Here is a 22,220-nt window from a genome sequence, read left to right as displayed (position 1 = left end):
CATGAACCAAAGTGAAGAAGAGCTGTGCAGGCTTGAAGAGGAATTGATAGAGGACAAATCAATCCCTGAAGCCAAAGACATCTTATGAGAAGAGGACATTGAAGAGAGTGAGTCAAGTGAGAGCATCTGAGACCTCCAGTTGTAGATATTGGTGTGCTTGTTCAACTGAGGCACTTCAACTATCAGCTTGAATTTGAGTGTAATTGAGTGCAACCAGTATCTGACTTGTACACCAACTCATACATTCTGACCATCAAAAAAAAAAAATAAGTCACACCTTTTGAACAATTTGATAAGTGCTGATCAATCCTGTGTTGGACAGGAATATACATGAGGTATGATGATGGGGCTGTTGAAGCCCAGAAAAAAAGAGACGATGCAAGGTACTTAATCATGTGATTTCCTCTTACCCAATGCCTACTTGGATGTGACATGGCCCTTTGAGGCCTGGTCTAACACTTCAGTCATGGTGCAAAGGGCTTTGCAAAGCACAACCAGCATCTCAGCATTGGAAAGTGAAGGCAGTGAAGGAGGGGAACTAGAAGTTGATGAAGTTGGCACTGAGTTAGAAGAGGATGCACCAGAAGTTGAAGGAGGAGGAGTCAGACTGGGAGAAGGAGACTTGATGCAAGAATGTTTCAAAGCATGAGTCAGCCTTTGGGTGATTTTGACAATGGGTTTGGCAGGGTACTGAGGAGGAGTGAGAGTGGGAGGAGTAGAGCCTGTGCAAAGCACCTGGACCCAAGCTTGGGACTGCACCAAGTCATTCTGGAGTGAAATCAGCAAGACAGCTTTTAGGATGAAAAGAGAGCAAGCAACATGCACATATAAAGGACAAGTATAGCAAAGTTGATGGCAATGTGTGCATTTGAGCCCTAAGGCTCCAGAGCAGACAGCTCAAGCAACATGACACTGGTTGCAAGGGACAGGTGGGTAGATGGGAAAACTGCCATCCTTTGAGGCACATTTGACAAGCTTGATATGCCAGTCAGGACAGTAGATGTGCCATTGGAGACCAGACTCCCTGAGACAGTCTGCATTCTGGACCTTGAAAAGTCAGCTAAGGGATGAAGAAGAATGAATGAGGTTAAGGCTCACTGAAGGATGATCAAGGGACATGTGGCCAGTCAAGGGAGAGTCAGCAGGAAGACGATCCAGGCCAGGCTCAGAAGTGTCAAGTGCCTGGCAGGTGGGCATGGTAGGATCTGCAGGTGTGGCAGCATCTGGGACAGAGGCTGGACAATTGGGCAAAACAGTTGGTGTGAGAGGAGATGGAGGGTCCAAGGGACCCAGGAGCAAGGGAGAGGGTGTATGAGAAGGCATGACAGTGGACATGGATGTGGATGATGGAGCATCTGGGAGCATGTCAAAGGTTGGGAGGTCAAGAGCAGGGCTGGGGTCCAGTCCCTGGATGACAACAGTCACAGGCATGGGCTCTGCAGGGGTGTGGTCAACCAGGGCAGTGGTAGTTGTGGGAGCCAGTTTGTCTTGACTGACATCAATGGGAGGAGTGTTGACTGGTAGTGCAGGAGAGGATATGGCTTGAGATTTGGGAGCCAGAGGAGCTGGCAGTGGGCCCTGTGATGACAGGTGGTGTCAACAGAATGGCCATCAAGGAAAAGAAGAGGGGAACACACCATAAGAAACCCCAGACACACTAACAGTGCATTTCTCGACTCAGTGTCTCCCTGTGATGATCCCAGCAAGAGCTGGAGGATGGAGGTGGCATGCATGAGATCATCAGCCAGGATGCCAACATTGGGAGGTAAGTTGTTGGGGTTAGATGACATGGGAGCAAGGGTGAGAAAGAAAAAGATGAGGGAGGAAAAATGGAAGGAACATGCAGGGTAGCTTAGATAAGAAGAAGGGGAGAATGGTGGGAAGTTGATTGAAATGGATTGATTATCACCAGAAGTCAGAACCTTCACTCAATGCAGCAGCAGTCTTATAGTCTTGATGCACTCAAAGAGCCATGGCACTCTTGTTATATTCTAGTTTCTTGTCCTTTCATGTTGCAGCACTCACTAATGTTCTACACTAGAAAGGGCAACAGTCCAAACCAAAACAAGCAAACTGAGTACAAAGGATAATGGCAGACATGAAGGAAACACCCAACTATGTAAACACCCTTGGGTGGTCGCTGCACATCTATGAAGGGTCACCACAGGAGAGGTATGTAGAGCTGGAACAAGTGTGAAGAGACATGAACCAGGTAGAAGCAAAACTGGAAGAGAAGCTTAGCCAGGGTAGCCATGCAAACAGGTGACCTTTGCTGTTTTGATTTGAACATGTTTTACAATGAGGATCAGGTACCCCAGTGCAAGAAACAAGTGGATTGATGGAGGACAAAGGTCCAAGGTCAAGCAAGGGCCTGTATTCACACCCATCATGGTCAAAGACCTATCTTTGAAGTAGAATCGAGAGGCTATGAGTTCAAGGTGAAGTGTTCTATTGTTGTTTGAATGTATACTATGTCAAACTGTCTTGTTTTCAGCATCAAAAAAGGTGGAAAGCAGAAAGGGAAAACTCTTGGGGGTACATACAGTGAGGGACAAAAGCATTGCCATGTTTGTGAGGTGTTACTTATTGCTGATGTAGCTCAGGCTATTCTGCACAGATAATGATGATACCTATACCATTGGAAAGGGGTGATTCTAAGCTTTCCAGAGCTTTCCAGAGCACTAAGGTTCAGTCCAAACAAAGCAATACATGTTGAGATACACCCTATTCTTTCCAAAAAGTGCATTGCAATGCTTTTGTCCTTGACTGGTGAAATAGCAAAAAGTGACCTTTTGATGGGATTGAGGGCATGAAGAATGGGAAAAAATGATTACATAATAAACCACATGATCATCCAGATGATTTGTCAGCATGTAAACAATGTCAAACATTGGACTTGTACCATTAACCCTCCCTCTTTTACCACAACTCATGCAATCATCTCTCTAGCTCACATGGTCATTTTCTCAAGGAATTCTTATCAAAGACTGGTGGCCACCACAGTGCCATCAGTATAACATGCTCTCAGAACCATCAGTCCCTTAAAAAACCTGCTGTCAGTCATTCCTTGGACTGTTTCCCCCCCATGCCTGATGTGTTCTGGGACTAATCAGTACTTGGAAGGCTGAGAATTTTTTGGAGGTCAATCTGGCACTTCAGAACATGACAGACAAACCAGAGGGTTAATGGTACAAGTCCAATGTTTGACATTGTTTACATGCTGACAAATCATCTGGATGATCATGTGGTTTATTATGTAATCATTTTTTCCCATTCTTCATGCCCTCAATCCCATCAAAAGGTCACTTTTTGCTATTTCACCAGTCAAGGACAAAAGCATTGCAATGCACTTTTTGGAAAGAATAGGGTGTATCTCAACATGTATTGCTTTGTTTGGACTGAACCTTAGTGCTCTGGAAAGCTCTGGAAAGCTTAGAGTCACCCCTTTCCAATGGTATAGGTATCATCATTATCTGTGCAGAATAGCCTGAGCTACATCAGCAATAAGTCACACCTCACAAACATTGCAATGCTTTTGTCCTTCACTGTACAAAGAGACAGGGATACTAGAAATGTGAGTCAAAGGCCACTGGTATCATTATGTGCCATAGGACTGGGCTAAAAGGCATGAGACTGTGCTCCTCATGTCAGCCACTAGACAAAATTCATTCCTGCATGCAAAGCACAAATCCAGGAGTTGAGAAGGGGGGCCAGAGTACCATAAAAAGAATGTGGTATCAGGCAGAAGAAGTCTCCTGGGGGTTCAAGTTTTTGTTTATCTTGGTTTTGTTTCCACTAAGTCATCTTAAGGACAAAACAGAGTTGAGAGCGCACAAAGCACTCTTGTAGGATTGTGAATATGTTACTGATAGAGGGTTTTACAGGTATAAAATAATCTTCAAGCTGGGTCATATATACAGAGGGTCACTACCCCCAGCCACTGCACTGTATAAATGCCCTGTTGCAATTCTACCACTGGCTGTGTTTCAACAAGCCATTCCTATGTTGCTCCACACTTGATTTATTACTCACTTGTTCATGTGTTTGAAGGGCTTTGGTTGTCACTCAGGCAAAAAAGAGGTTGGGGTCAGAGGTGTGGAAAATTGAGGGCATGAGGTGATGGAGAAGGCACAGGAGAGTTGGCTGTGAGGGGTCTTGGAGATGTTGGTGAGAGTAAGGGAGAGGTTTGAGGAGTGCAGTGCAGGTTTGGGATCAAAGGGGCATGTTGTTGGAGGAAGAGGGGGTTGAGTGTGGGGTAGAAGGCAACATGAGGTACAGTGAGTGAGGGGAAGGCTAGGAGAGTCAGAGGGCAAGGGTGTGAAGGAGAGGTTGGTGAGGATGGGTACAAAGCTGAGGATGTCTATGCAAGGAAGGGGGATGACCAAGGATGGTTGGCATCTAAACCCCCCCTCGGATGTAGGGAATGTGAACCTTTTCCCTACAAGAAGTTGTACTTCTGTTGGGTCAAAGGGAAGGTCTGAGGGTGAAGAGTGTAGGAGAGGGTCAAGGAGGATTCAGACTTAGGGGTTGTGGCTGAAAAGGACTTGGTGTCGAAAGATAGAAAGCTGACTAAGCATGCAGGTGGTCACAGTGCATGCCACATCACTTAGAGACTGGTACAGCATGGACAAGAATACTGTACAAAACATCACTGTCTACTCTGTGTCTTGCTTTGGAAAGCAGAAATCACCACTTCAGCTCCTTTCTGCCAAAGTACTTCTTTAGAGTCAAGAAATATTCTCTCAGGTGAGTTCCCTTTTTTGTTTGTCTAAAGTACTTAACCTGCATCCAGACCAAAGCCCCTTCAGGGTTGACCCAACTTGAGCAGAACCTACCTCTTTGGGAGTCAGAGTTCTTGGCCATCAGAAAACAGTTTCTTACAGCAGACTAATTTTTTGGCTCTGCCTTCTCCATGGGCAGAGCAGGCAGAGTTCCAGCCATAGCTGCATGGGCATTGGCTACTCAAGAGGTAGACTTGGGACAGTCCTTGGTGGAGTGGCCAGCCTCACCACAGAAGAGGCAGAGGTTGTTCTTCATCCTGCACTGGCATTCAGCAGAGGTGAGTTTGCCATCCTTGCCCAGGAGGTGGGCAATATCAGACTTGGGCACATTGGACTTGGATGGATCTTTTGTTTGCCCTTGCCCTTGGCATTGGACTTTGGAGTGGAGGTGGAGGAAGACAATTTGGACTTGTTGTCAGAGTTGGAAGACTGCAACTTGTCATCCAAAGGACCAGTTACCAGTGAACTGATGAAGAAACCACCTGGGTACTAGCAATGGAGCTAGACAATGCCTCAGAACTTGTCCAAGAGTATCATGACCAGGACCTGGACAAACCTGGTCCTTTCAAGAAATAACCAAGAACCAGTCCCAAGTTTTGGCCTTATCTGTTTCACCTATCTTGTGGTTACCATGTCTTGTTTCCCTTACTTTTCTTTTATTTGTTGTCTTTCATACCTTAGAACTGGAACTGGGCATTGGCATTCACAGGCATAAATGTACAAGAGAAATGCTACACTACACACTGTAGGGAATAAGTACTCCCTACTAAGGAGATTTAATTATTTTATCTTTTCTACTATATTTTTGCTGTGATTTACATTAGTGATACTTGGCCTACCTGTGTGGTGCACTTTTGGTAGCATAGTCAGCAATTTTTTCACACTAGTGTAGGTCTACAGTACACACTACAAAAAGAGGAACCAGACTGCAAGACAGCATGCCAACTGAAAGCTGCAAACAAAAGACAGTGACAAGCCCTTATTGAGGCACTCCCAGATGATGTCAAGTCCAGGCCTACTCCAACCAATTCCAATGCTAGACAAGGTCTGGGGAGAGGTTGGAACCAAATCTGACACAAAGGAACTGAACTCCAACTGGTGGAGTGTTGGCAGGAATGAAGTCTGCTGAGACAGAGGTGGAGCAGAGTGGGGGTGTCAGGTTTAACTCATGCATTACCCCCTTGCACAATCTCAGCCCTTGTATTTCAGAGGGCGAGTGCAGACAGAAAGTCAGAGGTATCTCCAACAGACAGAGGATGGAGACAGAGGGAGTAGGAACTAAGTTGATATTCATACTGAAGAACAGCAGAGTATGATACATGCTTTTATACTGCTACAGAGGTACAGTAACCAGAATCAGAACTGACATATGGAGACTTATAAAACTTCCTGGATGATGAATGAAGGGTAGACAGAGGACATACACATGGGTAACATAGAACATCCAAAAAAGGAAACAGTCCAGGCACTGGACCATGCAGTGCTCATGCTGCAGAGTACCTGACTGCACACTGTCAGGGAGAAGTCTGAGGGTAGTCACATGACTCCTCAGAGAATGGTCCACACAGTCTGGTAGGAAAGCAATGCAAGTCTGACAGCAGTTGGAGTGGAGATGACTCATAAACATCAGGGGGTGGGCAGAGCTGGTGCAGAGTGAGTGTATGACCAGTGGAAAGGGGTGCAGAGTGAGTGAGGACTTAGGATGAATGCATGGTCATGACAGATGACCTCCAGACACAGCTATCCACACCTTTCATCACTCCTTTCCTGTTGACCAACCCCAATCCACTCCTTCACCTCTTTTCACCACTCCAAGCTCAGCACCCCTCTGTCAAACTTGACCCAATTCTATCCATCCTTGGGAGTATCCTACTCTCACCAGCTTCACTTTATACCCATTTATACCCAACCTACAGCACATGACTTCAAGCCTGGGACCCCAATGCTTGACTCATGCCCTTCAATTCTGGAATTAATACTTCCCTATCTGGAAACACTGTCCATCTGTCATGCCATCTTTGGATCCAGAGATGTCTCCACCAAGATCTGAATTGCATCACCACTCCCTAATGTGATATCAGTGTGCTTACTCAGTTTCTGCCATTATTTGACTCATTCTGTGATATATTGACTGTCCTTGACTCATTTATTGCCAATACTTACCAATCTTCTTTGCTTGCTTACCTTTCATTTCTCACTTACTCATCATGATCACTCAGTCCTTACTCATTACTTACCAAGTGTTTGTGCCTCATTTGTCATAGGCTGTGCTCCCCCCACAGTATATAAACCCCTATGTACTTAGCTACACAGAAGCAATCCAGAAGCCATTCATTCAGCAGTTAGTTTCAGCTCTCTCAGGCATAACTTGTTGTCAACAGTTGAGGCTCATTGGGAAGAGTCTGTCTGTCTTCATCAGTATCATTGGTAGTTGAGGCTCTATGAAGGGGTCTATCTGCCTTCATCAGTATCATCAGTGCTTAGTGAGCAACTTTTGCTTAGTCATTCATCTTCTCCTGCATAACTCATCACTCTACTCAGCAACCCTCTCCCAGTCATCATCCATCTGTCCCCTCCTGCATAACTTGTCATTGACTTGTGCCAGAAGTCCTTTTGGCTGAATACCCTCACTATATTCAGCATCCCCTGCTCAGTCACCATTCATTCATCTTCTCCTGCATAACTTGTCAATGACTTGTGCAAGTAGCACACTCTGCTTGAAGTCCCCCCCCCACATTAGATTTTTTCTGCCCTCCAGGTTCCACAGAGGTAAACCACCTTGCTCTTTGTTGTCTCCAGTGTTGGTTTTGGTTGGTTTCTGCCACCATCCACACTTTGACTCATGACACCATGTGCCTCTTTTTGTTGTCAGTGCTGGCAGACAGGGCATGTTGGTCCAGGTGCAATGAAGGCAGCTGGTAGAATGTTTGTCAAAAACACCAGTAATAATCATAATAGGACTTACTGAGGGCTCATTACCTCAATGTTTGACCTAGCCCCAGTCAACCCACCTACCGGGGCATCCACCTGCTGGCTCTCCTCTGCTTTCCTCACCTCTGCAGCCTCTAACTTTTGCACCTCAGCCTCTTCACATGCCCTCTCTTCCTTGAGCCAGGCCTGTTCCTGCCTCTCAGCCTCCAACCAGGCTTCCTCTTGGGCTTTTGCCTTGTGCCTCTTGCACTCAGCCAACTTTCCCTAGATAGCCTGCTCATTGTCATTGCTGCCTACCTGCAGCTTGACACTTGTTACCCAGGTCAGGTCAGGCAACAGATCTTGATCATATGGCATTTGGGACTGGCAAATAGACATATTGTAGTGGGTACCCAACCTGAAGTGGACTGGTCTTAAGTCCACTGGTTTTCAAGGTCAGTGTCATAATCATGTGTTCATTTTAAGTCCTTACACACTCTGCACCCTCTTCCACTGGTCATTCACTTACTCCACACCAACTCTGCCCAACTTCTGTTGGTTGTGAACCATCTCCACTCCAACTGCTGTTGAACTTGTGTTGCTCTTCTACCAGGCCAAGTGGACCATTCTCTGAGGAGTCATGTGACTACCTTCAGACTTCTCCCTGACAGTGCAGTCAGGTACTTTGCAGCATGCACACTGCATGGTCCAGTGCCTGGACTGTTTCCTTTTTTGGGTGTTCTATGTTACCTGTTCATGTGTCCTCTGTCTACCCTGTATTCGTCATCTAGGTCATTTTACTTGAAAATTTATGAGTCTCCATATGTCAGTTCCAATTCTGGTTACAGTACCTCCATAGTAGTATAAAAGCATGTATCATACTCCACCATTCCTTAGTATGAATATTGACTTAGTTCCTACTCCCTCTGTCTCCATCTTTTGTCTGTTGGAGTTACCTCTGACTCTCTGTCTGTACTCTCCCTCTGAAATACAAGGGCTGAGATCGTGCAAGGGGGTAGCACATGAGCCAAACCTGATGCCCTCACTCTGCTCTGCCTTTGTCTCAGCAGACTTCATTCCTGCCAACACTCTGCCAGTTGGAGTTCTGTTCTCTTGTGTTGGACTTGCTTCCAAACCACTCTCCAGACCTTGTCTAGCATTGGAGTTGGTCAGAGTAGGCCACTTGACAGTCAGACACCAAAATTTCATTCCCAGCATTGTCCTCATTGGAGCCTTGTGGGCTTGGCTCCAAGAGGGGGATACTGTCATTGCCATGCCCAGACTACTCTAGACCAGTCCTACCTGTCACATTCATGCCTACTCCAACCAACTCTTATGCTAGACAAAGTCTGGGGAGGGGTTCAGAAGCAAGTCTGACACAGTGGAATGAAACTCTGACTGGTGGAGTGTCAGCAGGGACAAAGTCTGCCAAGACAGAGGCAGAGCAGAGTGAGGGTGTCAGGTTTAGCTCATGTGCTACCCCCTTGCACAATCTCAGCCCTCATATTTCAGAGGTGGAGACCAGATGGATAGTCAGAGGTAACTATGACAAACAGAAGAGAGAGAGAGAGAGAGTAGGAACTAAGTCAATATTCATACTGAAGAACAGCAGAGTACAGTACATACTTTTATACTACTACAGAGGTACAGTAATTGAAATCAGAACTGACATATAGAGACTTGTAAAATTTCAAGTAAAACATTCTGGACAATGAATGAAGGGATGATGGAGAACATACAACAGGTAACATAGAACAACATGAAAAGGAAACAGTCCAGGTGCTGGACCATGTGGTGTGCATGTTGCAGAGTACCTGACTGTGTGCTGTCAGGGAAAGTCTGAAGGGAGGTCACATGACCCCTCAGAGAATGGGCCATGCAGTCCAACAGTGGGCCAGTACAAGTCTGACAGCAGTCAGAGTGGAGAAGGTTCATAAACAACAAAGGGCAGGTGGAGTTGGTGCAGAGTGAGTGAATGACTGGCAGAGAAGGGTGTGGAGTGAGTGAGGACTTGGGATATTTGCATGGTTGTGACAGTGCCCCCCCCTTAGGGCCTGAACTCCCAAAGGCTGCTTGTTTGGAATGAGATCAACATGAGTTGATCATTTGAAATTGTTTTGATGCCTCATTTAGCTGTGGTGGAGCTCCATTAGAGCTTGAAGAACCACTTAAAAAACACATGTTAGGCTACTGAACCTTTGTCCCTCCCCCCATCATCATGTCTTCCCAGCACCAGGGCAGAACCCCCCAGCCAACCCTTGGCCATGTCTGCAATTATTCCCAAGTAGCAGATGAAGAACTGGTCATCCTCACCAACAACTCCACCAACACCAAGTGGGAGAAGTCTGTGGAGAAGTTGCACCAACAAGAGGAGATTGAGTGGAGAGAGAGAAAGCACAAGGCAGAGTGCAAGGCCAAGAGGCAGAAGGCAGAGGTGGAGCAGAGGAAGAAAACAGAAGAGGAGGCTCAGAGGAAGAGAGTGGAGGAGGCTTGAAAGAAGAGGGTGGCAGAGGAGGCTGAGAGGCTGAGGCTGAGGGCCCAGACCAGGTGGGATGAGACCATGCAGAGGTGAGTGGCAGAGTACTGCAAGTCAGGCAGAGCTGACCTGTATTTTTATTTTTATTATTTTTTCAGGTTAAGCAGTGTGGTGTATGAAATTAACACCACCCAGAGGGTCCCTGGGACCTCTGTGGTGGTCACCACAACCAGGAGAGCCCCCTGCACTTGCTGTATAGTGAGTCTGATGGCAGGCAAGACCAGGGCCTGTGTGCCCTGCCACAACAAGAAGAAAACCTGTAGCTGGATGTGGGAAGAGGCAGCAGTGGAACCTTCACAGAAGAGGGCAGGGATAGGAAGCTCCCAAGGGGAGAAGAAGAAGAAGCTGCAAGGGAAGGGGATGGCAAGAGCAACAGAGACAGAAGAGGTGGATGATGAGTGGGAGGTAGGCAGAGAAGACAAGGAGGAGCCAGAAATGCTGCACAAGGGACCCTCAGGGGCAGGGGTCTCCTCCTGGTGGGTGGAGTGGCAGTGGCAGTGGCAGGCTGCAGAAAGGTACATGTAGGTGCATGAGAGGGCTGCAACAGCCTTTGAGAAAATAGGCAAGGGCAGCCAAGCAGATGGTGGAGGCTGTGGAGCAGACAGCCAACAAGTGGGGGCTGTACCACACCTGGGTGGAATGGGTGGAGATGAGGAGGAGGGATGATGTGTGTGAGGCCAGGATGGCTGAGTTTGAGTGCACAGGAGGAGGTGGGAAGGGGCCACAGTCAGAGGTGGCAGAGGACCAGAACAAGGAGGCAGATCAAGGTGCAGAGGGGGATAACAAGGAAGAGGAAGAAGTCAGAGGAGAGCAGGAAGGCAGTGAAGGGCAGGAGGATGGTGGAGAACAGAGGATGGAAGAGTAGTGTAGTTTTCTTTTTTTTTTTTTTTGTCTTTGTTTTTAGTTTGTATTCTGTACTACTATGAAATAGACTTGTGGTTTTACTTGTGATTCTGAGAAATGAGACAGACAAGTGGAGAAAAATCTAAAGTACCTAAGGTAGTTCAGTAAGGGGTGGAGTTGGCCCAGAGGAAGGTTATGTGGGCAGAGTATCATGGCAGAGGTTGGTATAGGCCAGGTTTGTGTGGATACTCATGAAAAGCAGAGACAATGTTGGAGGCATGATCCAACTCAGTCACAAGCAACCAAGAGGTTTCTTCATGAGTGTTCTCATAGCCAGCCCAGAAGACCAGGTACAAGAGTTGGCAGTGGCAGTGATGGCAGTCCACCTTAGAGTCAAGTATCTCTGACACATTGTACTCAAGGTCACCATCAACATCCACTGGTAGAGGCTGAGGTTGTTGTCAGTTTGGGAAGGGATTAGCCACTGCTGCTTCCAGTTGTGAGACATGGAAGACTGGATGGATCGAGCACATAGAGTCAGGGAGCTTAAGGGTGACAGAGTGCATACCTGGCCTGGCCAAGATGGTGAATGGACCTAAGTACTTTTTGGAGAGTTTTTCCAATGGATGAGTGGAGCAGAAGTACTTGGCTTTGATGTAGGCCTGTCCTCTGACACCATGGCTGGCTGGGGATTCCCCATGTCATGTTGGAGATTCTACAAGGCTGGCTGGGCATTCTCCATATCATGATGGAGATTCTCCATATCCTGGGGATTTTCCATGTCATGATGGAGATGCTCCAAACCTTTCTAGTTGATGAGTGATAACAGTAATGTAAAATGCCAGAAACCATCACACCATGGCTCCCTCACTGGGTGGTTGCCATATTTAATACATTGGCTGCATTCTCCATGTCTACCTCCACCTATGTACAGGGTTTCAGGGCAATCCATTGGGAATTGGGTGAACAGCTAGCCAATCACACATCCCAGATGCATGGGAAAACCCCAAACAGCAAGAATAAAATAGTGGAGATTTCCAAAACATATCAAAAACATTTCATTGGTCACTCTGCAGTGGGGCTATGACTACTAAAATTCAGGTGTGGCATGGGGGGGCATTTCCCATTATACTGGAACCATGTGCCTAGCAGCAGCATACCCTCAAAGCCACAGAAATGCGAAATGGTCCGAGTTGTTGGCCAGATCTGCCCATTCACATTTCTGCCACTTTGAGGGGCTTCTGCTGCTAGGCACATGGTTCCAGTATGATGGGACATGCCATCATGACATGGAGAATCCCCAGGTGACATGGAGAATCCCCAGCCAGCCTTGGAGAATCCCCAGCATGCCATGGAGAATCCCCAGGGGCCATGGAGAATCTCCAAGATGAGATGGAGAATCCCCAGGAGACATGGAGAATCCCCAGGAGACATGGAGAATCTCCATCATGATATGGAGAATCCCCAGGAGCCATGGAGAATCCCCAGCAGGCCATGGAGAATCTCCAACATGACATGGAGAATCCCCAGTGGGCTGCATCAGGAAAACAAAACTTTTTCTAAGTGGTCTAATAGTCTGCACTGCATCTAATGATGTCCTGATATTTGCAGCACTTTAGTGCTCATTGTCTAACATTGTCAAGTCTGGGCCTACTCCAACCAACTCCAACACTATATAAGGTCTGGGGAGGGGTTCAGAAGCAAGTCTGACACAAAGGAACAGAACTCTGACTGGTGGAGTGTTGGCAGGAATGAAGTCTGCCAGGACAAAGGCAGAGTGGAGTGAGGGCACTGGGTTTAGCTCATGCGCTACCCCCTTGCACAATCTCAGCCCTTGTATTTCAGAGGGAGAGTACAGATAGAGAGTTGGAGGTAACTCTGACAGACAGAAGACAGAAGCAGAAGGAGTAGGAACTAAGTTGATATTTGTACTGAGGAACAGCAGAGTATGATACATGCTTTTATACTACTATGGAGGTACAGTAACAAGAATTGGAACTGACATACAGAGACCCAGAAATTTTCAAGTAAAACTTCCTTGATGACAAATGAAGGGTAGATGGAGGACATACAAACAGGTAACATAGAACATCCAGAAAAGGAAACAGTCCAGGCACTGGACCATGCAGTGCATGAGCTGCAGAGTTCCTGACTGCACAATGTCAGGGAGAAGTCCAAAGGTAGTCACATGACCCCTCAGAGAATGGTCCACTCAGTCCAGTAGGAGGGCAACACAAGTCCAACAGCAGTCAGAGCAGAGATGGTTCATAACCAACAGAAGTTGGGTGGAGTTGGTGTGGAGTGAGTGAATGACCAGTGGAAGAGGGTGCAGAGTGAGTAGGGACTTAGAGTGAACACATGGTTATGACAAACATCATCTAATTCATGCTGTCTTACTGACACACTTTTTTTTCTGTGGTCCTAATGTGGTCTGTAAGTGACTTATTGATATCTTCATGCCACTATATTACTGTAACTCTTGATTCATAGTACTTGTCACAACCATGCATTTACTCTAAGTCCCTACTCACTCCACACCCTATTCCACTGCTCATTCACACTCTCTGCACCAACTCTGCCTGCACTCTACCATTTATGAGTCTCCTGCACTCTGCCTTCTGTTGGACTTGTACCAGTCTCTCATCAGACCATGCAGACCATCCTTGTGCACCACATGGACCATCACCTGGACTGTTTCCTTTTTGGCTTGTTCTGTGTTACCTGTCATATGTTCTCCATCTTCCCTTCATTCATCATCCAGAATGTTGTTACTTGAAAACTTATGAGTCTCCATATGTCAGTCCTGATTCCAGTTACTGCACCTCCATAGCAGCATAAAAGCATGTACAGTACTCCACTGTTCTTCAGTATGAATATCACCAAAGTTCCTACTCCATCTCTCTCCATCTTCTGCCTGTCAGAGTTATCTCCAAACATCTGTCTGGTCTCTTCCTCTGAAATATGAGGGCTGACATCATGCAAGGGGGTAGTGCACATGCTAAACCTGACACCCTCACTCTGCTCCATTTCTGCCTCAGCTGACTTTGTCCCTGTCAATCCTCCACTAGTCAGAGTTCCATTCATCTGTGTCAGACTTGCTTCCACACCTCTCTCCAGACCTGGTTAAGCATCAGAGTTGGTCAGAGTAGGCTCAGATTTGACAGTGCTCTATAGAACCATATGTGTCTTGCTTAATTCACTTGCTCTATATGTTCCTTGGCATCCATTCCACTTATACATCTACCTTTCTGAGATAAGTTGTGATTAGAACAGTTAGAACAACCACTGTCTTCCTGATGCATGGAGAATCCCCACCAGGACGTGGCCTGGTAAAGTGGGTCTATTTAGCCTGGGGAAAACCCAGGTTCACCCTGGAAAGGGGCCTAATTAGCCTATGGGAAGCCCATGTTCTGCCCAGAAAGAAGGTCTATTTAACCTGGGGAAACCCAGGTCAGCCTAGAATGTAGGTCTATTTGGCCTGGGGAAAGCCCAGGTTCACCCTGGAGAGCAGGTCTATTTAGCCTGGGGAAATCCCAGGTTCACCTGGAAAGCAGGTCTATTTAGCCTGGGGAAAGCCCAGGATCAACCTGGAAAGGGGGTCTATTTAGCCTGGAGAAAGTCCAATTTGGACCCCAGCTACCATTTCATTTGATGTATAATATATATATATTATGGAGAAAATGTTTTCTCCAACCATATCAAATTGCTGCCCTGGAGAATCTCCAGGAATGGCAGTGGAGAATCCCCAAAAGTTGGGAATTCCCAACAAAATGACACCTATTAGGTTAATACTTATATCAAAATCTCCAGACCTAATAGGTCTCCAAGGGGGGTTGACTGAAGTGACAATGCCTCAGAACTTGTTCAAGAGTATCATGACCAGTACCCAGACAAACCCAGTCCTTTCAAGAAATAACCATGAACCAGTCTCAAGTTTATTTTCTCCTTATCTGTTTCACCTATCTCATAGTTACTATGTCTTGTCTCCCTTACTTTTCCTTTGTTTGTTTTCTTTCACACCTTAGATCTGGAACTGGGCATTGGCATTCACAAGCATACAAGAAAACAACACTATTCTACATGCACATGACATCAGACTTGGGACCCAGCAGAACTGGCACCAGTCTGGTGACCTGACTCAGACAAGGACCAGCCTTCCTCTTCCACTGTAGGGAATGAGATCAAATTCCCTATGAGAAGTTGTCTTGGTCAGGAGTTTAGGGGTTGAGGGTTTTCTTTTTGTTTTTTTTCTTTCTTTTTTTTTTGTGTGTGTATCACTGGACTTAGTGGCGAGCAGTCACATTGCTGACTAAGCATGCACACTGTGTTTGTGTGAGTTCAGTTTACTATACAAGCAATTCATGTCAGAGGCCCTCAGTAGCAGGGTGACTAGTCTCACATTTTGGCAAGTTTTAGAGGACAGATTTATTACTTTGGGGAGTACACAAAGGGCCTGGAGGACTGGCAAGAGGTATAGAACAGCAGGCAGTCAGCCAACAGCTAAGTATTCATTTTAGTTCACATTTTCACATTTTCACTATACTTCTTTCTCCAGTGAGAACCTCCCTTTTGGGTCAAGCACATAACTCACCCATCACTGATATTTACTATTTCTAGGTTTATCAAATACCAATTCCTACACCGCTAGTAACTTCATCTTCCCCTCTGACCCCCAACTGGACTCCAGACTGGCTTTGGACTGGTGATGAACCAGACTTAACAGTGGGCTCCAAAATGATGTGAGACACAACTTCTGGGAAGTGTGCAACTAGGGGAAAGCTGTAGCGAAAACTCCCTAGGGTCATCCCAAGGGGTGCTGAGTAGGAAGGAGAAGTAGAGTATGACACTGGAGGTGAATAGATAGACGTATGAGACTTGTAGGCATGCAAAGAGTGAATGGGTCAGGTATACAAAATTCCAAATGAAGATCTTGACATGAAGAGGGAAGTTAGTTGATAAAGAGGGCACAATAAGGGGTTTGTATAACACAGAAGGTTCCAGGGAGACACAAAAGACTCTGAAGACACTGTAGATGCTGTAGACTCAAAGGACACTTTAGACTCTGGGGACTCTCTAGACTTGCAAAGGGACATACAGATAGTGACTCCAAAAGTGGGTGATATTATTCCAACACTAAGGCAGAATTATATAGTACATGGGAAGTAGGTACAAGTCAGGACAAAGTGGGGCAGAAAAGCTAAAAGTTCAGATAATAAAGATGAGAGTGACAGACATCAGCAAAGTCCAGGTGCATGTGAAAGAGTCCAGTAAGTGGTAAACAAGAGTAAATGGGGCAAAGAGCAAGATGGGTATCTTCCAGCAGAACAAGGGCATGTAAAGGCAAAAGGTAAAGCTGGTGGGGAAGGTGGACATGCTGAAGAGAAGAGCATATGGGTATGGAGAAAGGCTCATGGGAATTTGGGTTGACAGGGGTAATCAGGGTTTTTACTATTGTCTGGTGAGTCTGACTGGTGACATGGTGTGCAGTCACTAGGTTGTGGAACTTTGAATCAGTGTATTGATGATTCTGGACAGCACATTGATGGTTGCGAGAAATGCCAAAGCCAAAAGGGGGTGAAATGAAACACAAGGCAACCAGTGGGAAGAACTCTGAAAGCAAGGAAGAGGGAGTGTAGATAGGGGCTTCCCTCAGAGGCTGCAGAATTAATTGTCAGTATCCTGTTTTGGCACCAGGGAGTATACAGCTCCCTTCACTGGGCCACTGACTTAACCAAACAACTACACACATCACAACTAGGCACTTTTTTTTCATCTCACAGTTTCATAGTCAATAGTGTATTTCCCAGGTAGCAACTGAGCCCTTGCCTGCAGTGAAGTGTCTGTCAATCCCACTGCATGCACCACCATTAACCCAGCCTGACACTCACATCCTAATTCTCCCCACTTGCCTGACTCACACATGATGAAGTCAACCCACTCTCAGGTACCAAGGGGGCAGTACTGATGTTGAGGGAACAAGACAAGACAACATACTATACTAGTGTAAATGAGAGATGAGGCAGAGGAAACATACAAGACAACAATCAAAGTGCAGTGATGATGCTATGCAGGCTCTAGACCATGACTAACTCCTTCCACAGATGATGGACAACCCAGACCATGGCCCAGACAGTGACAGTGACAGCAGCAACAATCTGGAATGTAAGAGTCACAATGACATCAGTGTTATGTGACCAGAAATGGAAAGGGGCCAGATTGTGGCATAACAATTTCTGGTTTGTTGTCTAAAACTGATCTAAGATCCATGGACTGTGATTCATTGTCTTCTGCTCTGGAACTTGTGAAGATAGAGTTTAATGACTAGCAGAAATACCAAACCACCCCTGCTCTAAAGCAGAATGTCTAAAATGGCTGGTGGGAATGGCAGACTGATGAGGGACCTAATGGCCCTGCCATCAGGAACTATCAGAGCTGATGAATGAATTACTGATGGACAATGAATTGGGGCTCTCTGATGTCTTCTTCTTATTCAGCTATCTAAGTACAATGATCTACATAGAGTACAGGGGCATTGCCTATGGAAAACAAGGTACAAACACTTGGTAAGTGATTGGTAACTGATAAGGAATGTAAGTGGTGGGTAATCAACTTAGAAAGCATTGGTGAGCATTGGTAAGGATAAGTAAGCCAAAAAGTGAAGGATCAGTAAGCACAGTCAAAAGATTGGCAAGTATTGGCAATAGGTGAGTCAAGGACAGTCAGAATTTCAAAGTATGAGTCAAGCATTGTCAGAAACTAAGTAAGCACACTGGAATTGCATTAGGGGGAGGCTGTGCATGTCACATCTTGAAGAGATTGCTTCAAGGCCAAGGTGGGATGACAGAGAGGCAGTGCTGATCTGATGCTGATATAGGACATCCAAAAGGGGATGGGAGGTGTCAGGTGTCAGAAGGGGGTCAAGTTTTGGTGGTCTGTGGGGTGACAGGAGCATGGGGGATTGCAACTTTTGCCCCCAAATGTCCTCTCAGTGAAGCAAATAAAAACTTCATGAATGAGGCTCTGGAAGAGAGGATGAAGGGGGAGCATCTTCTGCTGTATCTTGCAATAAGAAGGTAAGATGTGCATCATACTCATCATGGATGTGATCAGGGAGAGTGGAGAGCAGTAGATTATACTGTAGCTGTTGCAATTTTGGAAGAATGATGGATGAGATTAATATGAAGACATTGCAGGGAGCAGGAAGGAAGGATCCAAATGCTTCTTGGACTGGAGAGACTGAAATGACCACATAAGACCTTTCTAAATGAATGACAGACCTGAGGTGACCAAAGAATGTCCTCCTAGAGGTCATACTGACAAAAAGAATGCACTGTCCCAGCTGGATGGCCTGAGAGGGGGTGAACAAAGATGGGATTCACCAGGATGCTTCAGGACAGAAGCTAGTAGAAATTCCTGGTAAATATAAGTAGCCATGGTCCCTAGCAAAGAGGACAAGCAAAATGATTGATGTGGAGGCAACCACATCAGAAGAATTAGTAAAAATGAGCATCTTTTGGAGGGAGTGCTGCAGAAACATGTGGAGTGTACAGATCCTTCCCAAACTTCAAAGGTAGGATCATGTGGCTGAGCACTAACAGTGAGTGTGGGAATGGTGTTGGTATCTACAGAAATGGTGGTGATACATTGAAAACTGGAATGCCATAAATGGGTGCTTAAGAATTTTTATTGGCACTTAACTCACTTCCTTCCTTCTTCTTTGGTGCGACTCACTTGGAGTAGAGTGAATATTCTCTGAAATGGAATGCTGAGCAAGTTCATTAACAAACAAAAGTAGAGGTGCACCAATCCTTTGTTCGAAATTGGCTCTCCAGCTGCCATTTTCAGTATGCTGTGGTTGCCCTGAGTGAACATGGGAATTCCTCAAGTATAACCAGGGGGGTACTCACATTCACTGCTGTTCAATGTACACAGTGTCAGCCATTTCCATGCAATTGCAAGCAAACATGAGTATGATAGAATAGTAGATATTGACCTGCAGGAATTGGTTTTCATGAAAAGTAGTGCAAACAAAGTATGGACCAGTGGAATACCATTGAGTACTGCTTGGTGCACAATGTCATACATAGAGGCACCCCTACACATGTCAAGATCGGTGGCAGGGAATGGTTCACCCAGCCGAGAGCCAGTGGAGTTGTGAGGGCAGGTAGGGGTCCTCAAAGGGGTAGGTAGAGCCTCAAACATTTGGTGGGAACCATGAGATTGTAGATTGTATGGGGAATAGTGTTTGATGCCTTTATGAGACATGGAGCACATGATAGGGGACATTGTGCAAAGAATCTCAAGAGGGGATTCAAGCATTGAAATGTTCTCCATGAAATGATCTCATTATATAGCCAGTGAACTGGTCTTCAATGCACAAAGGAATAGTGGTAGTGGCACTCTGCATGCTGTTTCATTAGCAAAAGAATGAGTGGTGTTGCAAGCCATGAGGCCCTGCAGCAGCTATCAGCAGACAATCAGTAGCTATAAATCAACACCATCCACTCAATGAGTTACAGCACTTGATTGTCTTGCACAAGTACAGATACCTTTGTGAACATGGCTAAGGTACTGACTCTTTGTCCAGCTCTTACCATTGGTTTGGGCATCAGCTCAACATCACAGTGGCACATTGGAGGGCCTGTTCAAACTCCTGAGAAAGTGACCTCATGGAGATAGCTGCTCAGCTTCATGAAGACCTTGAACTTGGATTGAAAGAGGACAGGAATGGTTATACTTCCTTGCATTGTGGTGAAAAGCCCTTGCAGGGAGAGGGGTTGGAGCCTCTGGATATGTAGTTGAAATAAGAATGAAAGATGATGGTCTGACATGTGGGTGTTAGCCTGCTCACTTCGACTCAGAACACTATCTTGCAAAATGCAGTCAGCAGTTTTGCAAAATCTACTACTTCCTAGCATTTTTTGGTTTTTCCCCAATTACACACATATTCTGGCACTAGTAAACAACTCCTGTGACCTTGAACTTCATGAATCTGTGGAGAAATGAGTGAGATCATTGAAACCATGAATGTCACTGTACAATCACATGGAGCCTGCAGCAATTGCCTTTTTTGTTCAATCATCAAAAGTGTCACATAAGATTTTGTCAATGTCACAGGCCAATTGTGGGCTATCTAACTTTAACCCAACAAGCCAGTCAACTGTGGACACTGTGGCTCCAGTTGTCCCACAGGGCACTGCATCACATTTCCACACCATTCATGAAACCCAGTCAATTTGTCATGGTTGAAGCCAAGCTGATTGATGTTAGGGCTTGTGCACTTCAGTTAGATCTGATCCAAAAAGCTTTCCTCTTCCAAAAAAATACAAGATAAACAAGATGAAAATCTGCTGAGCCAGCTGTGATCTTGCATGGCAGATGGCCCCAGTGATGCATAATACCTCAAGGGGACAGCCCCCCACTGGAACTTACATGAAAATGCCAGCATTGAGGACCACCTTGTTGTCAAGTACAACACCTGATCAAGTTCAGAACAGCACCCTTGTCTCTCAGCATCTCTCTACACACAGAAGACTCACCCTCTCCACCCAGCTCCAACTTGGACTCCATCCCTCCCTCCTCATACCATCACTCCACCCACCTGCCCATCTCATTTCCTATCCACATACCCCTCCCATTGCAAACCCAAACTTCAGCACTGGACCTACCTGCACAGGCAATGAACTCTGCAATCATGGTCCACCTCAGAACCTGAGTTTACTTCTACCCCTTTGACAAGCCCATTCCTCAGTCCATTCTGAATGCTCAATCTACATTTTGCAAATCTGTTGTGTGCACCATTGCCTATCCTACCTCCCCCCCCCACATACTCCACAAATGGGTATGGAATGGATTGAGAGGGGCCAATGAGCTCTGTAGATGGCTCTTTTCATGGCCATCACATGTACCACTGGGGTCAGTAACCTGAGTAGAGATTCCACCTGATTGCCATCTATGTGATGTGCAAGTTGAGTGAGCAGCCCCATCTGTCTGTGAGCAAGAGGTGTCAGAATTTCTTGATTTTCCTTGGTACACTCAATGAACATCATCAAGTGGCCCAGCAACAAAAGGTGAGTTTAACCAAGAGCCGGTTTTGGTTTTTACCCCACTATGCCCTTGTGACAAGTGTACCTACAACTTGTTTGACAGTGTTGACAAGAAGGCTAACCTTTCTCACAAGAGCACAATGAGGAAGAGGGCAACATCATTTGTATCAATGAGTGGAATCATGCATTCAACAAGAAGATTAGTACATTATCTTCTGTCTTTCTTTCGTGATGCACTCTGATCCATTGCTCCACATTTCAGATTGTGGGATATTATGACAACTACACTGCAGAGATTTGAGCCAGTTCCAAGTGCAGAACTACACTATAACACCATCGCATAGCTTCCTTGTACCTTCACAACCTTGGACTGTATGATTACTGCTGCTAATATAATTATCTACAAGTGTAATGGGCAACTAGCAGTGTAAACAACCATCAATGCATCACTGATCATCCCTAATCCAAAGTTGCACATACAATGAGTCAAAATGCCTTGGGTATCCTTAGGATGTGTGGTGGTGATGTCATTGGCAGTATTGCATGTATGTGTAGGTTGGGCCAAAACACAGACATTGTAGGAATGACATGCTAGGAAGTGAAGCAAAATGCAAGGGTAGGAACTGCAGTGTGACAATATGTACATGAGTCTAATTGACAAACAAGCAACAGATGCGACAAGGAAGATCAGTGGAGAGCATTTGATCCATATCAGAATACCCTGTGCTCAAGGGAGAGTCATGCTGAGTCAGCAGAGGGATAAATGGATAGGGGAAAATGCTGCTAATTAGTTGCCCATACTCAAGAAAAGACTGATATCTTCAACATCTCTTGGATATGCAACACATGACCTGACCTGATATCAGAACAGGAACAGCTGGCCAGGATCCAAATCTGATTATATCTTTGTAGACACCAGGAACATGTCATGAGCAACCAACTGGGAAGTGTGCGAAACATGGGCAGAGGGGCGAGAGAGGGAAACCAAAGACTGTCAGTGCAAAGGTTACAACAAGTGTCTTCAAACATTGGGCAATGTGAGTCAGTGATGGAGGGTTGACTTAGGATTTCTGGACCCACTTTCTTTGACCGAAAAGCCCACAT

The 22,220-nt window shown here is 45.9% G+C and overlaps 1 protein-coding gene across 1 annotated transcript; it reads right to left on the bottom strand.

Moving 5' to 3' along the window:
* Window positions 1-417: 417 nt before the first annotated feature.
* Window positions 418-1,790, bottom strand: F5J12DRAFT_894980 (uncharacterized protein; the record flags this gene model as incomplete). The annotated part of the gene is made up of 3 exons (XM_051747792.1): window positions 418-768; window positions 1,099-1,578; window positions 1,638-1,790. 3 exons carry the CDS (start codon window positions 1,788-1,790, stop codon window positions 418-420), a joined length of 984 nt encoding a protein of 327 aa, XP_051597876.1.
* Between the last annotated feature and the right edge of the window lie 20,430 nt (window positions 1,791-22,220).

This window comes from Pisolithus orientalis, assembly GCF_024613125.1.
Source record: "Pisolithus orientalis strain OTSU chromosome Unknown F5J12scaffold_26, whole genome shotgun sequence".
In the NCBI taxonomy this organism is placed as follows: domain Eukaryota; kingdom Fungi; phylum Basidiomycota; class Agaricomycetes; order Boletales; family Pisolithaceae; genus Pisolithus; species Pisolithus orientalis.
Note: the sequence above shows the minus strand (reverse complement) of the source record. Positions and strands in the feature narration are given on the sequence as shown.